At 29.7% G+C, this 25,223-nt stretch overlaps 2 protein-coding genes across 7 annotated transcripts in view; one reads left to right on the top strand and one right to left on the bottom strand.

Annotated features, from left to right (window-relative positions):
* LOC117179472 (zinc finger CCCH domain-containing protein 13-like) overlaps nucleotides 1–14,655 on the top strand; it is a 21,574-nt gene extending 6,919 nt beyond the window's left edge. For 3 of the 5 annotated variants that reach the window (XM_033371325.1, XM_033371324.1, XM_033371321.1), the window contains exons 4-9: nucleotides 1,558–3,042; nucleotides 7,847–8,660; nucleotides 8,736–8,890; nucleotides 13,168–13,457; nucleotides 13,542–13,656; nucleotides 13,762–14,655. In XM_033371325.1, coding sequence (XP_033227216.1) covers nucleotides 1,558–3,042; nucleotides 7,847–8,660; nucleotides 8,736–8,890; nucleotides 13,168–13,457; nucleotides 13,542–13,656; nucleotides 13,762–13,858 — 2,956 coding nt within the window. In that variant the 3' untranslated portion in view covers nucleotides 13,859–14,655. The remainder of the gene's footprint in view (nucleotides 1–1,557; nucleotides 3,043–7,846; nucleotides 8,661–8,735; nucleotides 8,891–13,167; nucleotides 13,458–13,541; nucleotides 13,657–13,761) is intronic. The other 2 variants (XM_033371322.1, XM_033371323.1) reach the window with 2 other exon arrangements.
* Nucleotides 14,656–15,064: 409 nt separating this feature from the next.
* Nucleotides 15,065–24,816, bottom strand: LOC117180385 (SET domain-containing protein SmydA-8-like). 2 transcript variants are annotated; one of them, XM_033372864.1, is made up of 8 exons: nucleotides 24,636–24,816; nucleotides 21,361–21,842; nucleotides 18,910–19,275; nucleotides 18,699–18,833; nucleotides 16,587–16,773; nucleotides 16,421–16,516; nucleotides 16,251–16,339; nucleotides 15,065–16,160 (listed from the first exon to the last, which is right to left on the bottom strand). In XM_033372864.1, the coding sequence occupies exons 2-8, from the start codon at nucleotides 21,631–21,633 to the stop codon at nucleotides 15,996–15,998; spliced, it is 1,311 nt and encodes a 436-aa protein (XP_033228755.1). In that variant the 5' UTR covers nucleotides 21,634–21,842; nucleotides 24,636–24,816; the 3' UTR covers nucleotides 15,065–15,995. The 2 variants fall into 2 exon arrangements, with proteins under 2 accessions (XP_033228755.1, XP_033228754.1); XM_033372863.1 differs by having other exon boundaries at nucleotides 24,641–24,816.
* Between the last annotated feature and the right edge of the window lie 407 nt (nucleotides 24,817–25,223).

Here is a 25,223-nt window from a genome sequence, read left to right as displayed (position 1 = left end):
GGACGATAGATATTCGTGAATCATTTTACTCTTACACGATGCTTAGAACTATGAAAAATTTTTATTGAAAAACTATGCGCTTTTCGGAAAATTTGTCAAGAACAAAAAGTTCTTGTTATCAGCCGAGAAATACGCCTGAATTTTTCCGAAGCGTTTTGAGCAAAATTTTGAATTTTGCAAAAATTGTTCATATGCAAAATCCAAAATTTTGCTTAAAACGCTTCGAAAAAATTCAGGCGTATTCCTCGGCTGATTACAAGAACTTTTTATTCTTGATGATTTTTCCGAAAAGCGCATCGTTTATTGTTAAAAAATTCATGAATGTTTTCACAAAAATTTTGCCATTAAGACGCCATTTTGAAAATACTAAAACGAAAAATCGATCTTTGAACCATGGATTCTCAAAGTTTAGACATTTATTCCACCCGTTAGTGAGATTCCAGGTTAATTACAGACTCGAAAAGCTTTGGAAAATGATTCACAAAAAAAAAATAGACACGAAAAATCACGTTTTTTTTTGTTTAAACTGCATTTTGGGATAATAAGAAAATTTTTTGAGGAATTTCATTGGCATCGTCGGAAAGAGGAGATCTTAAGCAATAAAAATATATGTGTCTCAATTTTTTCTAGTATCGAATAGTCTTAGTTATTGGCCGTTGAAAAGCAGTGTACGGGAGTGGCGTTTTGGCCGTTTAAGGGTTAAAGGCTCTCGACAAGGTATTTTGATGATTTTGCCAGGATTTTATAGGACTTTACATATTTTAATTAATTTCAAGAAACTTCAAGGAACATCATAAGATTTTCTGTAATTTGACGCGATTTCAAAAGATTTCATAATATTTTAATGTAATTTTAAGAATTTGTTCACAAGATTTGAGGGACTTCAAAGGTTCGAAGAGATTTTCAATTTTTCAAAAGATTCCAAAGGGATTTACCATAAATTCCAAGAATTTTCAGGTATATCAAAGATTAAAAAAAATGTAGGTTATTTTGAAAATTTTAAGGGATTCTATGATATTTAATCAATTTTCCAAGATTTCAGAAAATGTCATAAGATCTTCAAGAAGCATCATAAAATTTTCTGTATTTTGCCGCGATTTCAAAAGATTTCATAATATTTTAATGTAATTTTAAGAATTTGTTCACAAGAATTGAGGGACTTCAAAGATTTGAAGAGATTTTCAATTTTTCAAAAGATTCCAAAGGAATTTACCATAAATTCCAAGAATTTGCAGGTATATCAAAGAATTAAAAAAATGTAGGTTATTTTGAAAATTTTAAGGGATTCTATGATTTTTAATCAATTTTCCAGGATTTCAGAAAATGTCATAAGATTTTATCGGATTTCACGGGATCTTCAATTATTATTAGATTTAAGGAAATTTAATAGAATTTTCAACCTGTAACGGGTTGTAATTTTGCAATTTAAGGGCCGCTGCGACCGGTCCTCGATGGCTTCCGGCCCTTTGGTAATTGCACCGATTCAGTCCCATTCCAGTCCGCCACTGACCAAGCCTAAAATTTTGTTGGTACTAAATTTTTCTATTTCGTTCCTAGGTTGAAATTGAAGCGTTTAGGGCAAAAGAATGAGAAGGTAATTTCCAAGAAGAAACGCAAAGTAGAAACAGTCGCGAAGAAAGAAGAGAAACTAGCGAAGAAACCGATTCCGGTTCCTGTAAGAAAACACTCCGTTCCGAGGACAAAGTCTCCAGCCCCAGCCATGTCGCATGTGTCGAGCAACAGCAAGTCCAAAGAAAGGAACAGTAGCGAGTCTCCCAAGCCTAAAGTCAAGGAGATGGATAAAGACAAGCACCACAAGAAAATCCGAGAAGAGGAAATTGTGACGAAAGAAATACCCAAGGCTAAAGTCCCTGAGAAGCCCAAGGAGTTTGACAAAAGCAAAAGTAGACCCAGCGTCGAGAAGAGTAAAGTTGACGATAAAACCAAACGAAGATCCAAGGAGAGAGAAAAGCGATCTAGGACGCCACCTATCGATCGATCCAAGCACCAGCATTCGAAAGATAGCGCCTCTACGAAATCCAGAAGAAGTCGTACCCCCGATAAATCGTCGAGGCCAAAACACGACCACACGCCTTCCAAGCATCAGGACAAACGCTCCACATCGAGCAGATCTCGAGAATTAGAGAAGAAGGATCGGGATTCCCATAAACGCGAGAGAAGCAAGGAGAAGGAAGAACCTAGGAAAACTGATCTCGCGAAGGCTCGACCTTCTTCGAGCCAAGATGATAGTCATCGGAAGAATCCTGGCAGGGATTTCGATGATAAAAGTTATCCTGCTGATCGAAACAGGCAGAGGAGCAAGGAGCGTCGGGACAAAGATCACGTCAGGGATGATCACAGGGACTCGAGAATTCGAGATCAGCGTGAAAAAGATCGAGACGAGCCGCAGGATCGTCGCGATAGACAAAGAGATCGAGAGCGGGAGAAAGAGATGCCGAAAGTCCGAGAAAGGGAAATTCCTTCACTCATGGCGGCAACGGCTCTGAACCCAATGGACAAGGGTTCGCGATTTCGAAGAAGCAAGGACAGGATAAAGGATATTGTTATTGAAAAGGGAAATTTGAGGGATCGAAGGAACGAGAGAGAGAAAGACCGTGATCCGAAACTTATGGAGCGTGATAGAAGTTCGCAACGCTTCGATGGCAGATTTGATAGACCAGGTGATAAGGATTTGCCAGTCCATAAGATGGTGGATCGAGATCGACTCGATCGTTTTCCGCGAGATCGATCAATTGATCGGATTGCTGATAAGAACGTTCCTGGGAGGGATCACATGATGGATCGGGATCCAATGTATGAACGACACAGGAGATTCAATCCGCGATTCGAAAGGGGTCATCCGGAACATGATAGGAAGGACCAAGCGCATATTCCACCGATTAAGATTGATCGTTTGGCTGATCGGAGGGACAGTCCGAGGGGAAATATTGACATGGATAGGAACTTTGATAGGAATTATTCTCGGTTACCGCCCGAGCATTGGAATGAAGATGAGGAACAGGGATCGCATATGGATTACAGGTAAGGACCTGTCATAATATAAAAAAGTTTGTTGATGCTTGTACCGGTTTTTTTGAATGTTCACGATTAGATTTGATTAATTGCCAATATGTTTCGACTTGATATCGAAATCCTTCTCAAGGAGTTTAAAAACGTGTAGTATAATTTTGATTTCCCCTATAGGGAAAAGAAAATCCGCTGAAAATCATCGTAGATCTGTTTCTAAATCATTATAGTTTAGAAATTTTCAACAGCTTAGTTGAAGCCGTCGTTGATACAATTAAAAAAAAGAGATGGTTGATCAAATTAAATCTTTGCTGAGATAATATCGATGTTCTTCTTGTCTGAAAATAAGTGTCGTAATGTTTCGATTTTAGAGTAATTTTAAGATTTGCTGTATCAGGATGGCCTTATTTCTTACAATTTTTTTCATTCTTTGTTAATATTTTATTAATTTTCGATTTATATTTCATTTATTTTATTGTATTGGGATCTGAAATCTTGAGGGCACCACTAGCGACAAAAGCAATATGGCCGGCGACAGTAGGTAGATGTCCCATAAGACTCATGTAAAATCATTGAAAGTTAGTCTTAAATCTTTAAAATTAAAGTAACAATAGCTCAAATGTGTGATTTCACTAAATCTACACCGGCATGTAGAAACTTCGTAGAAGGAGAAATAATTTTACATGCTGGACAGCTTCTATTTTGTGGAAAAGAGGTGGAAAATGAAACTTCAGTTTCTATTATTGTATTTTGTTTGCAAACTTCGAATTTAAAAACTCTTCTTGTCGAAATAATTAATTCTTCCATTCACTCGGAATGCTGAAAAATGATTGAAGAATAAAAAGGATAAATACTTGATGATGATTATAACTTTGTCTTCAATCTTTTTTATTGATAGTGGAACAAGTTTGAAAATCCGTTTGAATTTCGTGAATTTTTTACTTTATTCTGTTTTATTTCTCGAGTCATACTATCAGTAAATACTGAAAATGTACTATAAGATTTTTCATATTTTTTTTTTAAATAGGAGTTTATTTACATTTCAGAAAAACCGAACCGTTTCATGCTTTCGAGCAGTAGAAGAGCAACCAAACGCACAACAAAACACTTTGCACTTCGATTTTCGTGGCGAAAAATCCATTGATAAAGTTTGATTTATTTTATTTGTAACTTTTTATTTATCATTTTTTATTTTTTTCCCGGTTTCACTGTTAAAAAAACACTCTAAAACCTTTAGAAAAATTCTTTTCGTATATTCGCTTATACTTCCCGTCAAAATTTCCCTACGCTCAGGGCTTTCCGATTCTGTCACCAGGTGGCGTATTCGAGTTCTTCAGATCCCAATACCCATCCGAGTCCTTTTTCACTGAAACTTTTATTTATTTGCTGGTCGGGAATTTGGTAAATTCTTAGTTTTAGTAGAAGAAAAACTTGTTTATTCACTTTAAATGTCACTCGATATCATAATATCAAATAATATGAGATTTAACGATTTCATTCTGCAAATATTTTACATGAAAAGTTTTGTAGGAAGTTGATTTCAATAGGAAGCTTTACTATTTCAAAAATTTGTAGTTAAAATTTACGAAATTTAAAATAGATTAAAATCCAATTCAAAATCTTATTTAACATCCAATACTCAAGTTAATATGTGGAATTAATGAAAATAAAGCCAAAAATCCAACTGCCAAATTTGGACGAATACCACAAAATGCTCTTATTGTAATTCAAAAAAGATCCGTTTATAAAAAAAAATCTTTGGACAAAAATAAAAAAAGGGGAAAGAAAAATGAGAAGGCGACCAACCAAATCCCTTTCCCTGTCTCTTTTTATTTCTTTCGTCTTTTTTATTTTTATTATTATCGAATCACAATAAAAGAATATTTATAATATTTACCAACGTTTCGGTACTCACAAGGCACTATTATCAAGGAAAGAAAAATTTGAGCAGGTAAGAACAGTAGCGAGATAACGATGCTCTCTCTGTGATACCTAAAAATCAGTTTTTCTTTCCTCTTTTTTATTTTTGTCCAAAGATTTTTTAGACATTTTTTTAAGGGACCTTTTTCCAATTACAATAGGAGCATTTTTTGGTGGTTTTTTAAATTTGGTTGTTGGATTCTTGGTTTCATTTTCAGGAAATTTATACATTTCTAACTTTAAAGTGAAATTGTAAAATAGTTTAATTTTGAAGGATTTATATTTCTAAGTTTCTTAATTCATATTTTTGTAATGCGAAATGTTCATAATTTGAAAATTTACGATTTTGACTGTTCAATTCAAGCCTGCAAAAAAGTCACTTTGTCACTTTTAAAAGCCTTTCAAATGCGATACTTCAGTTTTAAATATGCGAAATTGTTTGATTTATAATTAATTATTTTCCAAACTGCATATGCAGTGAACTCTGGTCTATTACAAAGGCTGCGAAACGTAAAAATTTGGGTTCATTGGCTACCCCGGCCTTGTATCGATGTATCGTCGTATGTTTTCGTAATTTATCATAGAAAAATAGAATTTTTTATACATTTTTAGAAAAATAACACTTATTTACATTAGAGTGAGAAAGAAGAATACAATGTTACAACTTTTTAATGATATCACTTGAGTTTTTTGTTGTGTGAGCATATCGCTTTTGCCAAAGACTGCTGAAAATCTCAATAAAATGCCATCGCATTTTACATCAACAATCGAATTTTTAACGTAAATTAATAATAATAATTAATTAATTAATAATCATTAACGTAAATTGAAACGAATGCCATATTTCACAGGAATGTGACTTAATGTTAATGTTCATATTCATAGAAAATAATTAGTTATAACTAAAAAATACTAACTTAAATCTAAAAGTACTAAATTGATATATTAACCTCACTCAGAAGCAGAAAAGAACCATCACCACAAAATCCGCTTCATAAAATTTATAACCTTCCAAACTTGTATATTCTTTCACTTGTTTTGCAGTGTAAAAACTGTGAGTTTGAATAAAATATGACACTATATTCACCGAGGGCAGTAAACTGATATTCTTACTAAAATCTGTCTTTCTAAGAGCATGCGGATCGAAGTTTTCGTTTTTCTTCAATTTTTTTATATATTGGGTCTTAAAATTTCCTTCAATTTTTCAAACTATTCACTCTGCATTTTGAAAAAACAAAAATAATTTTTTTTAAATTGCAAGGAGAGAAATCTTAAGAGATTAATTCACTGAACTGCTTCTTGTTCTTCTAGCTTTGGCGCAAGAACTAAGATCAAGGAGCAGTTCCGTGAATTAATCTCTTAAAATTTCTCTCCATGCGACAACACATGCAAAACTGTAGGGGTATACGGGCACTGTTATTCCCTCGATGGCCGCTCACAGTGAGTGACGTCATACGTGCGAATGCTCTATTGACGTCTGACGTCAAAAATATCAGATATCCTTGAAATAGTACAATTTTCCAACCAAAAATAAATATAATAGAATTAAAAAACGACTCACATATTTCACGAAATAGTCGATTTTCTAACATGACATCATAGTCATGTTAAGATAGGTTAAAATGTCGGTAAGCTTAGCATAGTTAGTACATCTTGACATGGAACTGCATACGCCTTTTTGGAGAAAATATTCTAAACTTAGAATTAAGTTATAAAGGTCTGAATAGTAATATTTTTCAGGTATATAATGCATTTGTACGATTACCTTTTATCCTTTTATCGGTTGAAGACGTTTCAGTTTCACGAAATATAATCAACTGTCCAAATTTTGACGTTAGAGTACCCGATTCTAATAAAATCGACCTAATACACTAACCTCAAATTTTGGATATTTTATTTCGTAATACTGAAAGTTCATCAGTCGATAAGATAATAGACCATTTCTCAGTGAGAAAATACATTCTACACTTGAAAAATATTGCGATTCCTACATTTATGTCTTACTTTTACATTTCGAATATTTTCTACAAAGAGCCTCGTGCATTCCCATGACGTCATGTTAAAATACTAAGTTCAAACCAACAATGGCTTCCCGCTCATCGTGCCTCTTTTTAATTGGTTAGCCACTGACTCGGAGGGAAGTGTACAGGGACCGTTGTGGGAGGTGACAGAACTGAGCCACTTGGAATATCCCAGCATAATTAGCAATAGTTAGTGCAATTTAGAAATTAGCGCTTTAATAGTTTAACTTTTTTTTAAATTTATGACGCTCAAAATTGAATTTGTTCTAAACTCTAGATTTACTTTCTTTTCAGATTTGAAACTGTAATAAATGAGCAATTTTAAGTTTGAAGCCTTAAGAACAGAAAAAATGTAATTTTTAACATTTTAACCTTTTAACATTCTGCAAAACGCTCAGAATAGCATAATTTTTGTTCGAAATTGGATAAATTAGATAATTAAAAATATATAATGTTTTAAATTCCTAGATATATTTTGAACTCTAGGTTTACTTTCATTTAAAATTGAAAACCTTAACAGCTGCGCAATTTTAGGTTTGAAATTTTCTGTAAATCTTTAATAATATTAAAAACCGTTAGAAATAGAAGGAATTGAAAATGTTGAATAATTTTAGATTGAAACAATTTTATCTCAATTTCAATTCGTCCGAAATTCTGCAATGTAAAAATCAACTCTGTTAACAAAATTTCAATTGGAATTATTTGTATGTTTCAAGACCTCAAAATAAAAATTGTTCCATTGTTGTCTTCTACTTTGGAATTGTACAAATTTGAATGCTTCAAATTTAGAATTGTTTCGCACTAAGATTATTTTTTGAATACTTAAAATTTTTGATTGCTTAGTTGTCAAGTTTTGAATTTCAAAATCTAATTAACAGGGATCATCATCCTCATGAGGAGGATCGGAGAAAAGGAGTAGATCAGAGGAGATATAGTCCCTTTGATGAAAGAAGGGGAAGAGATGATAGAGGTCCGAGATACGGGATGCAAGGAGAGAGGTCTTTCGATGATATTCATCATCCAGTTTATCCTGGAGATAAAATGAGACCTGGTGGTGGAATCAGAGATGAGAGTAGCAATGATAACTGGGATCATCATGACGTTGAGCATGGCATTCGAGATCGACCTTATCAAGGGAATGATTGGGAAGAAAGAGAGTGGAGAGGAGGAAGAGCGATGTGGGATAGGGAGAGTCTTCCTCGGTCGGAAGCACATGAAGAAGACTGGACTTCCCGATATGATAGTCCTATGTCTGATTGGAAGATGAATGATGCGAGAAAGTGGGATAATCAGCCGATGCATATGAGGGGATCTTACAGAAATGATAGGATGAAGGACATGGATGGGGAACCGAATCATGGCAAGAGGAGGTCGTATAATACACCCGAGATAAGGGATGAAATTCCGGCCCACGTTTCGAAACAAGGAGCGCTGCATACTAGTATGAAGGATGAACCGATTAATAAGAAGCTGATGGAGTTGGCCGAAGGCAGACCGAGAAGAAGTAGGGAAAAGTCGGCTGACAGTTTTCAGAAGAAGTTACCGCTCAAGGAAAAGGTGGAGGTGAAGGAGGCGCCGATTCCAGAGTTGAAGAGAGTTTGTTTGGAGGAGCCTTTGCAAACTTTGCACACGGAAAGTGATCTTAGCGACATTAGTGACGATCCAGATGATATTCTTAACATGGATGATGAGGTGAGTTATTATAAATTTGACATTTAATTTCTCTCTCTTGATTGTGCATCATTCGTTTTTTAACTTCCACTCCAGATTGTTGAGAAAGCAGCGAAGAAAAGTTCAGAAACTACTGATCAAGTCGCATCGCCCGCTCAGAACCAAGACGTGTCTCAACCGCCTTCTAAACAGGCCACTGAAAATACAACCTTCTTAAAAGATAAAGACACCCCAGAAAGGATCCCGTACAGGTAGTGTAGTCCATTTTACCATTACCTTATATCTTTCCAAAAAGATCTTTCTGCTGACGCTCTTTCAGAAATCAACGTCCCCTCCAAATGTCCAACTGACCTCTCTAAATACCTACTTCCATAAATTCCAGCCACCTCTGTAACTGCCCACCCAACCTCCCTAAATGTCCGCTACTTTCCAGACTATTAGACCTAACCACCTTCCCTAAATTTCCACTTTCTTCTAGACTGCATTGCTAATTGTCCGTCCAACCTTCTCAAATGTCCGACTAACTTCCTCAAATGCTCGCCCGACCTCCATAAATACCCTTCCAAGTATTCGAATACAAATATCTCCTTGAAATCCCCCTACCTCTTTAACTGCCCGTCTTTCTTCCCAAGTGCCTGACCAGCGTCTCTAAATTCCCTCTACTTTCTAGATTCTACTAAAAAATAATATATGCTACGCGAGTAGTTAATTGGTTTAACTTTTTCAAATTTGACAAATTTAAAAATAAAATCTTTAGGATTTAAGTAAAACTGTGTTTCTTTTTAATCAAATACTCGTTGTCATAAAAAGATTTGTTCGAATTCGCGTTTTTAATATAGTAATAAAAAGTTTCTATTTAAATTTAGGTTCAAAATTAGCGTAATATTTTAGCGTTTCTTTTCGTTTATTTTCATGAAAAATTGGAAATTCGATTTTCAATCCATGAAAGTATTAAAACTACGAAAGTAAGAGTTTTTTTCAATCATATCTTACTAAAAAAATCAATAATTTTTTACATTATTTGACTCGTTTCAAACATTTTTTGATCTCTTAATTTTAAAAAATGTGATATTGATTTTTAAATAGTTTACGTTTTTAATCTTAGAAAATCAAAATCCAGGGGCGTCAACGCGTGCAATTTATTTTAACATTTTTTTTACAGAAATTGAATTTATTTTCATGGAATTTCAAATGATTTCTACATATTTTGATGGATTTTTACGATTTCAAAGATTTTTAAGTATTTTATTCATGGGATTTCAACAGTTACAAGGGATATGGACATAAAAGAATTTCAAGAGATTTCGTTTTAAAAATGTGTACAACTCCTAATCTCCTGATATTTAAAAATTTGTTATTTTATATTTTAAAATCGTTTTTTTTAATTTGGTATTTCTGGTATTTTCAATTAACCACCAGATAATTTCACTTCGTTGAGTTAGCTATTGAGTTAACTATTTTTTTTTTTAGTTTAAAATTGATCGGTGTCAGTTGAAAATTCATGTATTTTGTTGAAATTCGTTCTTTTTGGTTGAAATATCGACTAGTACATTCTTTTTCCGAATCTATATATGGAATAAAGATTTAATTATTTGGCTGACAGTTACTCTTTTTTTTAAAAATGAATTTGTTTTCAAAAACCTGGAAATGTCAGGGGATTCTTTTTTAAATCAGGAAAATTGTGTCGAGAGCGTATTTAATTTTTTTTAAATTTGAATTATGAAAATGAATAACAAATATTCTTCATTTGTAAAAGTAGTTACATATTGCTTTATTTAACTATTTTGTTAAAAATTTGTTTTTATTTTGTTTTGCAATCAATTTTTTTGACTGAAAATTAATCTATTCCATTTTTGATTGAAAATTGATCATCTTTACTTGAAAATACAATCGTCTTGTTGAAGATTTATGTATTTGATCAAAATCCATTGTTTTTTTGTATAAAATTAATCTTCTCGGTTGAAAGTTGATCTTTTTGCTTGAAAACTGAACTCAATTCAATTACTTGGTTGATAGTTTATCATTTTAATTTAAAATTGATCTATGTGCTTGCAAAGTGAGCTATTTTGTTGAAAATTCGTTTTTTCTTTGGCTGAAAATTAATTTTTCTACTGTGAATTTAGCTATGCCAGTTGAATATTCCATCACTTTGTTTAAAAATTCATTTCCTTGATTGACCATTAATTTTTTTGACTAAAGATTTAACTAATCATATTTTGATTTAGAAATGAAAATTTTTAGTTTGAAAATCCTTCTTTTTGGTGGAAATTAATCTTCAATTATTTTAGTAAAAGACTGATAATTTTTTTTAACACTCCTCTATTTGGTTTAAAATTTAACTATTTCAGTTAGAAATTCATCATTTTAGTGAAAAATATAATCACTTTGTTTGAAAATGTAACTTTATTTTAAATTATTTTTTTGTCTCAAATTATTATTTTTTTTAACTGAAAATGTAACTATTTCAATTGAATATCCCATTTTTTTAGTTAAAAATTCATCTCATTGATTAAAAATTCGTTTCTTAACTGAAAATTTAATTATTGAATTTTAGGCTGGCAGTTAATTTTTTTTAGCTAGAAATTCATCTCTTTTGATAGAAAACTCCTTTTTTTTGGTTGAAAATTTATCTTTTTGGTTGAAAATTAAAAATTAAAGAATTTGATTGAAAATGTTGTGTGGAAAATTCATGGCTGGTTGAAAATTTGTTTCTGTCTTGTGTGGAAAATTAATTCTTTTAATGGAAATTTTAACTTTAATTTTGGAGAAAATTTACCTTTTTTAATTGCAAATTTTTAACTATGAAGTTGAGAATTCACGTATTTTGTTGAAAATTAAACTATTTGATTAAAAATTCCTATATATTGTTGAAAATACATTATTTTTACTTGAAAAGTTAGAACTCCAAAGTGGTTTTAATTGTATTTAATGTAGCACCTACATTAATTTTATCTAAATATGCACCGAATTTGAAGTATAAGAATATGAAATAAAAATTTAATAATGTTAATAACTTTTCTTTAATTGGTTTTTTTTTGTTGGAATTTTTTTTAACTAATAATTTTCCTGTTTCAGCTAAATATTCCATAATTAATATTTTTAATTGAAAATTCGTCTTTTTTGGAATAAATTATTCTTCTTGGTTGAAAATTAATCTTTTTGGTTCGAAATTTAATTATTCTAGTTGAACATTCATCATTTTAGTTGAAAATTCATTACTTTAAAAATCGAACTAATGTTTTTTAATTCGTTTTTTTTTTTGTTGACATTTTTTTAAACTAAAAATGTAACTTGATGTATCTTTTTTAGTTGAAATTTCATGTATTTGATTGAAAATTCGTCTTTTTGGTTGAAAATTTGACTACTTGGTTAAAAATTAATTTATATTCTTGAAATTGCAATATTTTTACTTGAAAAATTGTAATTCATGGTCTTGAGAGACTAATTTAAAACAATTATTAATTATGTTTAATAAACATTGTTTATAGTATTTTTTAAGTATTTAATTCAATGATTAATATGACTGTATATATATTCCGAGTCTATTGTTTAAAAAAATGCAAAATATTTGAATGGCTCGATACTACGAACAATTATAATTGGAAGAAATTTGGGACACTTTTTTCTGTTTCAAAATCAACTATTCCTGTTGAAGATTTATCATTTTAGTTGGAAATTCTTCGCTTTAGTTAAAAATTAATATTGTTACTGAAAATTTAACTGTTTTATTGCTCTTTAACCATTTATATTTTAAATTTCAAATTCATGTTTATTTAAAATTCAGCTTTTTTGGGACAAATGAATATTCTATTCCATTTTTGGTTCAAACTTGATATTTTTAGTTCAAAATTCATCTATTTTTTTGAAAATTGATATTTTCTTTTGTAAAATTAAACTGTTTAATTGTTAGTTAATGTGTTTTTTTAAATCTCCTTTTCGGTAGAAAAATCATCTTTTCGGTTGAAAATTTGACCGTTTGGTTAAAAATTCATCTGGCGGTTTAAGAATTCAAATTTCAACTTGAAAATTTAGGAATTTGAAACGGTTTAAATTGAATTTAATATAGTGCCCACATTATTTTACCTGAATACGCACTGAATTTTAAGTACAAGTAGATAAAATAAAAATTTGTTTGAATTATTATTCAAATTCACGGACTTAAATACAAATTTAAGAAATTATTAATTATGTTTTTAGTATTATTCAACTATTTAATTAACCTATTATATTTAAGAATATCTTGACAAAAAACTGGAGATACCTGGAAAAAACCTAGAATCGTCAGGGAAATTTTTTCCAGGATTTGAGTAGACTCCCTGATAATTAATGATCTTCCCTGAGTGTCCGTTCAATCTCCCTAATTGCTGCTCCAGCATCCTTAGTGCCCATCCTAAATAACCATACAAAATACAAAAAATATATTATACCTAGAATGGGGGTTGGTATTCATAGGGGGCGGGGCAGTGCCCCATAGTAAATTGATATATAATGCAACATTTTAAAAAATAATTTCTTTTTCCTTATCCAGCAATAAGAATATGGAAGATGAAGGTCTGGAGACGATGGACTTTGAGGAAATATCTGACGGTGAGTTGGAGGAAGACATTAAGACTAGTGGAAAAGGCTTAGGTGATGCTTTGGGAGTCGACTGGGCCAGTCTAGTTAACGAATCTCAACCTCGACGCCCTGTTACCTCAACTCACGAAAACGGTCAAAATCGCTGGCAGTGTAAAGCTGTCTTTCAACGAATTGGTATTTCGATCAAGACTGCTGGCAATGAATTGGTGGAGAAGTTCATTAAAAAATATGGAGGTACTGGTAAGAAATATTTCGAAGAAATCTAACAAATTTGTGAATTCTTCATAATTTTTATGAAGTCATTGAATTTTTTTTTCATTTTAGAAAATGGAAAGCTCTTCATGGACAACGTTGCTATGATGCATACAGCAATGGTTCGAAAAAGACTCTTTGAAAACTCAAATTACGGGCTGTTGTCCGGCGATGACCTGCTTTACAGGTAAATCTATTAAATTATCGTAATCCAAGTCTCGCAGTCCTTGGTCCCTAATTATTTACTTATAGCCTTACTTAATTTCTTTAATTTAATAATTCTACATTTTAGCAGTAAGTTCGAAAAGGGGGAAGAGGATCCAGAAGACCTAAAACCGTGCACAAGTTTGTACGAAGAAGCGAAGCTGCTTTTGGAACAGGCAGCCTAACTTCAATCACGAATCAATTTTTGTGATGCACGTGCTAAAATTCTTTGTGAATTTTCACACTGATGTAATTTCATGATTGTTACACCTTAATGATACTGCCTACTCGGGTGATAATGAATTACTGCTTTAGAGTATTTTACAAAAGGCAGAATCGCCTAAGTTTCATTTAAAAGTCTCCTTATAAATATATTTCAAAAAGGAAATTAGTAGCATAGAAAAGTCTATTTATGTGCATTTTTTGTCAATCTTTTTTTATTTGTCATTAGCACTCGCTTCAGCGTTAATTCATTTTTGACCGAGTACGTGACAGAAAATATGCTTCTCAGAGAAGCCTGCTTACAAAAAACCTTCATAAAGAGAAGAATCGATGAGCGTATAATGATGTTTTATCGATATATCGACTCTTTTCTGTGATTAACAAATGAAGTGTATAAAGATGAAATCACGTACTTCTATTGATTGGTGTGTGAGTAGTTCTTCTTTTTAGCCTACGATAAATATTATCTAGCCATTAGAATTGAGATTTGCAATCATAGCAGTGCAGTTTTGATAAATGTACATAAATCATTGATAAATGAATGAAATATGTAGTGTAAAGTAATATTCAATATCAAGTGTAAAATCATTTACAGTGCACATATGACGTGTTATGGATGTATTTTGAAGTCTTTGACTTTGACGAGTGTCGCGAATTGTACACAATTGTCTAAACACGCCTTGCGTAAAATGAATTCAACATTAAATTGTCTCTTGGAAAATTCATTTGAAAATTATGTAAATATAAATCGCATATTTCATATATAATCTTGAGTTTTTAAACTCCTCTAATTCACTCTTTATTCGTTAAAAATACTTCCTCCAGCTGCGAGAAATGAAAGCCCTTTGATACTTCAATTATCTTTATTTCAGAGTGGCAATCGAATAATAATACATAATCGCTTGAAATTGATCAAGTTCAAAATTAAACTTTCATTATTGTATAATTTCCAATATTGAAGATACTCCAAATTTAATACTTTATTCGGAATGGTGGTCTACATTACGCCACATGGTGCCGAAAAATGGAACTAGAAAGAGTAGGTACAATTTTAAACATTTATTTTAATTTTTGCATTGAAGTGTTTTTAGATAGAATTTCCATCTTATACATATACAGTGAAAAAAAAAACACATTTTTGTGAAATAGGTTATTAAAAATAATACAATTATTTCATTCTGTAATGTTTAGTTTCAATGCATTGTAAGCTCAAATAAAATTTAAATAATTTATGTAGCAACAAATTTGATCCACATTATGCCAGGAATATGAATAATAGACGACTGGAATTTAAATACAAATTCTAACTTAACTTTCAGATCAGATTGTTAAATAATAAATATTTTATGTATAAATTAATAAAAATTGACTTTGAGTTCATTATTGCTTTAAAATAAGTCCATTTAAGTTTATATTCTTTTGAAAATCACAATAAAGAGAACAATAATTGTTTTTTTGTTGAGAAAATATTTCTGTCAAAAAGTGTGGTTTTCCACTATATAATATGTCAATTCCATCTAAAACACTTTTCTTCCGAGAAAGACTTATTTTTATTATCCAATAAATACTTTAAACTCCAAAAAAAATGGTTAAAACACTTTTATGCACAAATTAAAATGCATCTTTAAAATCGTGCCTATTATTTCTAGTTCGAATTTTTGTCATCAGGTGGCGTATCGCAGTTTAACCATTCTCAATAGTTTATAAGTTGGATAATTTGAATATAAGGGTATAAAATTGAATAATTTTGAATTGAATCTTTTTTAAATTATTTTAAAAATTCAAATTGAAAAGAACAATTTTAAATAAAAAGCTTTCAAACTACGATTGAAATTTCGAGAGTTAGATAATTTAAAATTAAAAGCGCTTCAAGTTGCACATTTTTTAATTGAAGCGTTAAAAATTTCCAAACTAAATTGACAATTGAAAATGACTGATAGCATTTTCGGAGTTTATTTCTTTTTTTTTACAGTCGTTATACTTCTTAGTTAACAAAAAAGGATTGGAACAAATAATGAATTATGTTTGACAGATAAATAAAATGCAGGAATGGATATAATGTATTCATTGTCTAAAGGAAGAACTTAAAACATTGACAGTTTACATTACTGCATTGGACAGACTGCCTTCCCTTTTTTCGCTTTGAAATGTACGAATTTCATGATTATTGCGAATTTTACAATGATAGTCCTCTGGAGCTGCAATATCTTCTTGTAATATTTCAGAAGCCTCGCGTAAAATGCTTTCGTTATCAATTAAGTCAGCCTGAAAAATAATTTAAAAATCTTGTAAATATGCATTTTTATTGAATATAACTTTAAATTTTGATAGACCTCTGTTAAATTTTTGACTTGCCTCGGAAAATTCACAATCGTCCATTGGCCGACTCGCTAAACGAGAAAGTTTTTCTTCATTCGTACGGTACAGTTCGTATAAAATTAATCCTGAGAAGTAGAAAATCAATTTTTGTTCCATCTTAATCATTATTAGTATTAGATTCCATTCAATAAAAATCACTTAATTACCTTTCTTTTTACAGGCACCGCAACCTAAAAGGTCTAGTGTGTTTAAAAGTTCATTGCAGTAGTTTCCTTTAATATTTAATTCTCGATCTGTTAAATCTAGAAATGAAGGTATTTTAAATTAAAAAATTTATACTTAAAATAAAAAAAGAAACGTGACGAAAATTACCTTTCCAGGAGAGACCTTCAATTCTGCCGAAGAGTGAAATTACTCGAAACTTCATATCAAGCATAGTGCAATTTGTAGCCGGAACCAAAACTCTCAATTCCGTTTCTATAAATTTTTGAATTTGTCGAGGACTTTTATACTGCATTTCCTCCATTATAGCTCCGATTCCCGATTTGATAGATTTAATCTATAAATTTGAAATTCAGTTTTTGAAACAAAAGCCATTTAATTCTATTACTAAATCAGAGTTGCTGCCGGTCAGGGAATTACAGTTCAGAGAATTTTAAATTGATCTGGGAGTGTCAAGTAATATTCAAAAAACTGAAGTTGAAAATTGAAAATTCATCTACATTTTGGTATAAGAAGTTGCGGCTTTTTTGGTTAAAACTTACAACTGATTGGTTAAAAATTGATCTGTTTTGTTTGAGCATTCGAGTGTTTTATTTAATTTTTTTCTTTTTGCTTGAACTTATAGTCTGTTTTTGTTGAAATATGAACTATTACATTTTTTATTATGAATTCATCCTGTTTGGTTGAAAATTCAATGACTTAGATGAAAGTGGAAATACTTTGTTACAAATACCTTTTTTTGGTTGATGATTTATCATTTTAGTTGGTAAAAAACTTCTTTTGTTAAAAATTTAACTATTTTATTGAAAAATATTATTGATAAAAATTAATTTTTTTTACTGAAAGTTAAACTATTCCAAGTTTGGCTTACGATTTATTTTCTTTATTTGAAAATTAACTGTTAGGTTAAAAATTCGTACATGTTGTTAGGAATTTTTTTTGTAATCATCTTGGTGAATAATTCATCGTTTTGGTTAAAAATTCATTTATTTGGTTGAAAATTTAACTATCACGTTGAAAAATCCTTAAATTCAAATATTTTCTTGAAATTTGACTATTTACAAAAAAAGTAATCTTTTTTTTGCTAGAAAATTAATTTTCTTCGTTCAAAATTGATCGTTTTGGTTCAAAAACCTGTTCTTTATAAATTTAATTATCGGCTTGAAAATTCCATAAATTCAAGAATTTCTTTAAAATTGATGTATTTTGTTAAAAATCTTTTTTGGTAGAAAATTTATTTTCCTGGTTGAAAGTTGATGTTTTTGGTTCAAAATTAATTTTTTGTCCTGCTTGGTCGAAAATCTTTTTTGGTTAAAAATTAATATTTTTTTTTTTTTGGTTGAAAATTGAACTATTTTGTTGAAAATATGTTTTTTTTCTGACTGAAGTTTAACTATTCTATTTTTGGTTGAAAATTGATCGTTTTTAGTGAAAAATTAATGTATTTTGTAGAAAATTAGCCCTGTTTTTTTTTCTAGAAACTTAGTCTTTTGAGCTGGAACTTCAACGACAAGGTTCAAAATTCGGTTTTTGATGTATAAGATTCATCATTTTAATTAAAAAATTATTTCATTTTTTGTGGAAAATTAATTTTTTTGACAGAAATCTAATCTTCTTGGTTCAAAATTATTTTGTTGATAATTTATTTTGGTCAAAAATTATTTTTTTTTACTCAAAAATTTTTTTGGTCCAAATTAATTTTTCCAATTGAAAATGTGACTTTTCAAGAACCTACTCTTTTGTTAAAAATTCTTCTTTTTAGTTCAAAAATTAGTCTTTTTTGTTTGAGGGTTTAACTAATTTGTCGATATTTTGTTTTGTTTGTTTTTTTTGTTTTGTTTAATTAAAAAGTTTTTAATAGAAAATGAAAAAATGGTGGAAATATCAACTATTAAACTTTCCGTTAAAAATTCTTTTTTGATTGATTGATTGATTCACCAATTTAGTTGAAAATTGAAATATTTTGTTTGAAATGCTTTTCTCTTTTCGTTTAAATGCTTTTTTTTCGTTGAAAATTAATTTTTTTCAGTTAAAAACTATTTACTTGAGAATTCATGTCGTCAATAAAAGTCTTTAAAATAAATTTAGGAACCAATTTTCTTTTGCATGATCATATTGATTTCATCAGGACTCAGTATAAGGTTGTTTTTGTACCTAACAGAAAAATTTAGAAAGGTCAGAGTACAAAGATTCGGCCAGGAAGAATGTCAAAATTGGGTTTTTAGTAGCAACCCTGTAAATTAAAAAGGGACATAAATTCACCTGACGACCAGAAATTCTTAGCTGGCATTTTCCACAAATCCACGCGCTATTAAAATCCAGAGAATCTTCAGGTAGCAAGTCTCCAGGACAGTCAGCTTCTGCACATTTTAGAGCTCCTAACATAGAGCCACGTTCCTGATATTTATAAAAAATATGTATAATCTGTTTAAATTTGCATAGCTCATCAAGTTATTACTAAAAACTGATTTACCACTTTATCAGCGCATCTTTCGCATTTGCAGGAGAAATATTTCGTGACTTTTAGGAAATGCCTTCTCAGTGTTGTATCCCACAATAAATCAGTATACGTCATCGTAATTTCTTCTCCTTTTTTGATCGGCAAAGCTGCACTGACGATAGCTCGTTGATTTGAATCAAAATGATGTCTGGTATTTGGTATGCAAGAATGATTTTGCAAGGCTCCTAATGGATAAAGAGCTCTCAAACTCGCTGAAGATTTATTAGTCGTTATGGCAGTTTCGAAACAGGTTGTGTCCATAACTCTGGATACTCTAAGCATCAGAGCCTCTTCTTCCTCGCTTGGATTAATTTTCACATTTTTCTTTAAAAGCTCAACCTAGTGAAATTGAAAAAGTCCTGAATGAAATCTGCGTCGCCGTTTTAATCGAGTAAAAAACTCCCGGATTTTTCTCGCTTCGCTAACATTTTTGACGGTCATTAAAATATAAAAATTCGAACTCTTACAAATGAAAACACATTCATTTGAAGTATTCAAAACTGAACTGGCAGTTATAAATTAGTGTAAAATAGAAGATTTTAAGACTTTATAAACTGCAAATTTTTATCTTTTCTAAGTAAACTGGATAGCTCAAAGATTTTTTGTTAAAAATATAAATCCACGCTATCATTTTCAATGCTGTGACTTAAAATAATATTTCCTTTCAATTCACATTGATAAAAATGTTAAAAATAAAACATGTCCCTCTTCAAGTTCAGTACAAAATTGAAAATAAAAAGTTTCCACCATTTCATCTGTTTATTAAAAATACCGAATTGACCCCCGTCTACCCAATAGAAATGTTTAAAACAAAATAAATGCCTCTTCCAATGTAGAAAAACTTAAAAATCAAATTCGGCCTCCCTTCCTAATCCATAAAAATCTTCAAAATAAAAGAAATCTTCCTTTTTAAAATTAAGAAAAAATTTTTAAAAAATTTCCTCGCTTCGAAGTCTAAAAATCTTAAAAACAAAAAAAATGTTCCTCTTCCAATTCAACAAAAATGTTACTTTTCCATTTCAGAAAAATATTTAAAATGAAAATGTCTCACCTCCTACTCACTGAAAATGCTATAAAGAAAAAACGACCATTTCCAATTCAGATAAAAAATAAATAAAACCGAAATTTTCCTGCTTCCAAGTCGCTAAAAATCTTGAAAAAAAATTCCTCTTCCAATTCACAAAAACAAAAATTAAAAACAAAAATTTCTTCCTTTCCAATTCGATTAAAAAATTAAAAAATTAAAATATCCCTCTGGAAAATCAACAATAATTAATAAAAATAAATTCTTGGTTGCAAACTCAATACAAATGTTAAAAGAAAAAAATTCTTTTAATTTGAAACAAAATTAAATACCAACTTTTCCTCCCTTTCTTTCTTTTAAAATTATAATGATGAAACTCAAACGCTTTTTACATGTAAACTCTTTCAAGTTGAATTACTTTTATTTTAAACCGTTTTGAATGAATAATTATTTGATTATTATTTATACATCGAAATTCAACATTTTCACTTTAAAAATAAAAATGTTTTAATATGAAACAATTACAATTATAACGTTCAAATTTTTAATTTAGCACTTTGAAATTTAAAGGATTCACGGCATTCTATTTCAAACAATTCAGTTTCAAATTGTATAGTTTCCAATATTTTATCATTTTTAATGAAGTGTCAAATATTGCTAAATATTAAAAAAAGTTTTTTTTTAATCAACAATTTCAAATTGAATGCTTAACAATATAATAATTTCGACTGAAAAAACGCATGCATAGCATTCGAAACTGAATAAAAGCGTTTAATTATTGTGAATCTATTAATTTGAAATCATTTTTTAATTGCAAATAGTTTATATCTGTTTATATAATATCATTCGCACGCTTAAATTTGTTTACCTAACAAGGCTTTCGAATTGAAAAATTTCAATTTTCAACGTTAAAATCTGTAAATGGTTTAATTTTGAACAGATTCAGAGAATCACCTTCTAAAATCCATTATTCTTCAATTTTTAACACTTAAATCACAATTCAGTTTTAAAAATCATGAATTAATTTATATTAACAGTTAATAAACTAAAATTTTTTTCATCCAAAATTTTCGAATTCAAACGCTTTAAATTTTTTATTGTCGCTGTCTTCAAAACTGCATTTTACCATTCTTTAAATTGAAAATGTACGCTTGGAAATAAATAACTGAAATGGAAACTTTTTAAACTAAACAATTTTAAAATTACGACTTATAAACAATTGATATTTAATTTGTGGCGTTTCAAATGATTGGATAGGTTTTTCTTCTAAAAATTTGTAAAATCCCGAGTAAAAAAAAATTCACTGTCATTTCACTGCCTTAAAATTTCCGGTCATTTTTCGGTCGATCAGCCCTCCTAAAAGTAATTAACAAATGATAATAAATGGAAATAAATGTTACCTCACGGCCCATTTGTACTTCTGGGTGGCATTCAAATGCATGTAACAATTTTTTCTCATCTTCGGAGAATGTGAGACTCCTAATTGGAACAACTGCTTGTAGTAAATCTATGGACCCCGTCGAGTCACAAGTGGGCTTCAAGCTTCTCAAATAATCACACTCTAATCGAATATGTTTAGGTGAATTTTCACACTCATTGGAGCAGACCGGGAGACCACATCCCCTTTCACAAGGAAAAAGGGAGCAGTCGACTTTGCAACAATTGACACACATTGGAAGATATTTTTTGTAACATCTTGGACCGATTACTAGGGGTGCATCGATGAAAATGAGCTCTCCTTGTTGAATATCTCGAGTGGCAAATAAACCACGACCTCCCAGTTTGGAATATTTTACAGTCCAGCAGGAAGAAGAGGCGAAGAGTAGACTATGTCTTTCCAGGTGGCTTCTTAATAATGTATCCACCACCTCAGGATCAATCACTAATTCAAATTTTTATTGAAAGTATATTATATTGAGATTTCATGATTACATAGTAATTGAGACCATTGTGAAATTAATCAAAATTCAGAAATTCGAATTGCAGATTTATGGTTTTATTTAAAAAATTTATTATATTAAACTACTTTTAAAGTCGAATTAATAAATTAAATTTTTAAGCTATTACTTTTATTAAATAAACATTAAATTTATAATTCATATTGTGTCATTTTGTATCAATTGAGCTCATTTTGGAATTATTCAGGATTCAAATATTCTAATTGTAGACTTAAGGTTTCATTAAAAAATATGAGACATTAAACTACTTTTAAATTAGAACTAATTAATTAATTTAATTTTAAATTGAATAGCATGTAAGCAGTGCCGGATCATGGGGAGGGCTTGGTGGTGCTGAAGCACCGGGCCCCACGCTAGTGGGGGCCCCCTTCTCCCCAAGAAAAGCATATAATATACAGTAAAATAACCCGCTTATGAACAAAAATAATAAAGTCCTAAAAAAAATTTTAGTAAAATTTTTTCAATTAAATTTTTGAATTTTTTTATCATGAACTAATTTTAAATGAAAGTAAAATGTTAAGTCCAGCCGCCTTAAAGGGGCCCCAACGTTATTTTAGCTCCGGGCCCCGAAAGGTCTTAATCCGCCCATGCATGTAAGAGTTCAAATAGTATAGAGTGCAAACCTGAGATTTTTTGTTGAAATTCATGAAAATACAATTAAATTTTTAAATGTTAAACAATGAATGACTTCGCGTTCATAACAGAATTTTTAAGTAATTATAGAATCTGGGAAATTTCCACGATTTAAAATTTAACAAATTTTACAATTTCAATCATTTTAATTGAAGATCCTAATAATTTAAAAGTTTAAAATTAAAGTTTGAACATTTTTTAATTTGACAGTCTTAAATTATTGGAAGTGTTCGAAATAAAAAATTTTAACATTGGAAAGATTGAAAGCTCAAAATTTTGAATACAACTGAATAATAATGGATATAACCCCTCGAAATTGGAAATTTTCCAATTGTAAGCATTAAAATGAAATAAATTAACATTTTCAGATTTTCAAAATTAACCCATTAAGTCCTAAAACGAAGAAATTTCTCTCTTACGTTTGAGCTTAAATAATTTTATAAAAAAGGGAAAGAATTTATTGTAAAATACTCTTTTCTACTATTTTCGGGTATGCTCTACACGATGCAATAGTTTAAAAAACGGAAACTATTGATTTTCAATTAATAATTAACAAATTTTAAAAAATGCCTTTTTTAAGCAATTTTTTTCAATCAAAAAAATAGAGGAAGAAATTTTTTACGGTCGAAAATGTGCACAAAAGTGCATAAAATATCTGAGCTTTTCAAATCCGTCGAGTTTTTTTATCTACCATTTTTTACAACAAAATGTCGGCCAAAAACGGAAATCTAAAATTTTACATTTCGTTTTATCGATATTTTTGGTGATTTTTTCGCTCAAATCATATACATATTTCATTATTTTAGAAAAAAGGTATTGTAAAAATTTATTTTTAAACAAAATAAAAATATTTAGTGTTATATAGGTAAAATCATGATATTAAGATTATAAAAAATCATTTTATTGCTATTTTACGTCATTTTAACACCAAAATCCAATGCGGTGATTGAAATATCGTTTTTTTTTCAACGATTGAGTGATTCACTGATATTATTTTAATAAAATAAAAAGTTAATGTTTGCTGATATAAAATTTTACATGACTCTGCTGTGTAACAATGAAGTTGAAGCATAATAATTGAAGTACAGTGGAATCGAGGTTATATCCTCTCTGACTTATATCCTCTCGCGCTTATATCTCGACGGATTTGAAAAGTTCAGACATTTTGTGCATTTTTTCGCACATTTTCGACACTAAAAAAAATTCCTTCCTCCTCTATTTTTTGATTAAAAAAAAATTGCTTAAAAAAATAATTTTTTTTTAATTTGTTAATTATGAATTGAAAATCAATAGTTTCCGTTTTTTAAACCATTGTATCATGCAGAGCATACCCAAAAATAGAAGAAAAGAGTATTTTACAATAAATTCTTTCCCTTTTTTATAAAATTATTCAAACTCAAACGTAAGATAGAAATTTCTTCGTTTTGGGACTTAATGGGTTAAACAAGTACGAATCTGTTCAAAATTCAAAGACAAACGATTAGAATTAAATAATTAACAACCTTTTATGTTTAGAGTTGTAATAATTTAAAATAACATTTAAAAAATCACAAATTTAAAATTGAAACCATCAAAATTAAATATCAAATTTATAACGCTTAAAAATGAAATAGTTGTCAATTGAAATTAAATTACATTTAATTAATAAGTTAACTTTAACCAAATAGAAATTTTAAGTATTCGAAATTATGTAATTTCAAACATTAAGGCATTATTTCTTTAGGGAAATTTCAATTTTAGCTTTCAAAATAAACGAATTTTTCATAATTGAAAAGTTTGATTAACACTAAACAAAAAGAAACTTGAAAAACTTAAAAAGCTGCGAATTTTAAAGTTAAAAATCATATAAGTTGAAAAAATTTAATTGTTTAAATATTAAAAACGTTCGAATGTAGATTACTTGCTTTATATTCAAATGTCCCTATATAGTACTTAACTAAAAACAAAATTAGAAATGGATTCACAATAATTGCACAAATTCAAATATAAACATAACAAATTAGGCAATTTTTAATGTAAAAAAAATAAACAGAGATTATTATATTGAATTAAGACAGAAAACTAAAATTGCAACATATAAAAACCTTACTTTTCTTCATACTATCTTTCGCCTATCCTTCGTATAATAATTATTCGCAAAAGCGCGTGCTTTCACTACTATTCAGAAACAAATCATCATGAATAAATTAATAGCAAATTATTTTAAATTTCTTTAGATACAAAAACAATTTATTGTTCTATGACGTGGTCTAAGTCTCAGATTCCCAATGCAACTGGATACATTGGATAGACTGAACGCTCACGCGTTAAGCTTGAATTAGACCAGTTTAAAATAGAATCGAAATTTTATCTCTATGTGACAGTAGATCCTCTGCTTTCTTTCTCTGCTTAATTATTTCATAATTTCATATTCATCATCCTTAAATTAAAATTGTTTTCAAACATTTTCTTCCCAATTTAAAAAATGCTGAAACTATACTTATGATAATTTATTTTTTAATTTTCCTAATAATAAACTATTACAATAATGATCAAAATAATCCTCCATATAAAATCCTCCTCTTTTTGAAATGTGTAGCTTTATTTCTACATGGAAAAAATACAAACGTTTAAATAAATTTCTATCAAGTAGCACCTGCATTGTTCATCTTAAACAAGAAATGATTTTCGTA

Source organism: Belonocnema kinseyi, chromosome 9, assembly GCF_010883055.1.
Source record: "Belonocnema kinseyi isolate 2016_QV_RU_SX_M_011 chromosome 9, B_treatae_v1, whole genome shotgun sequence".
NCBI classification, from domain to species: Eukaryota; Metazoa; Arthropoda; class Insecta; order Hymenoptera; family Cynipidae; genus Belonocnema; species Belonocnema kinseyi.
Note: the sequence above shows the minus strand (reverse complement) of the source record. Positions and strands in the feature narration are given on the sequence as shown.

What these genes read in the sequence shown, in the direction of transcription:
- LOC117180385 (XM_033372863.1), bottom strand. An exon ending in TAAGAATTTCTGGTCGTCAG is followed by an intron (nt 16,774 to 18,698) that starts GTGAATTTATGT and finishes TCAAATTTATAG; the next exon opens with ATTAAATCTATCAAATCGGG. An exon ending in TGAAGGTCTCTCCTGGAAAG is followed by an intron (nt 16,517 to 16,586) that starts GTAATTTTCGTC and finishes CTTCATTTCTAG; the next exon opens with ATTTAACAGATCGAGAATTA.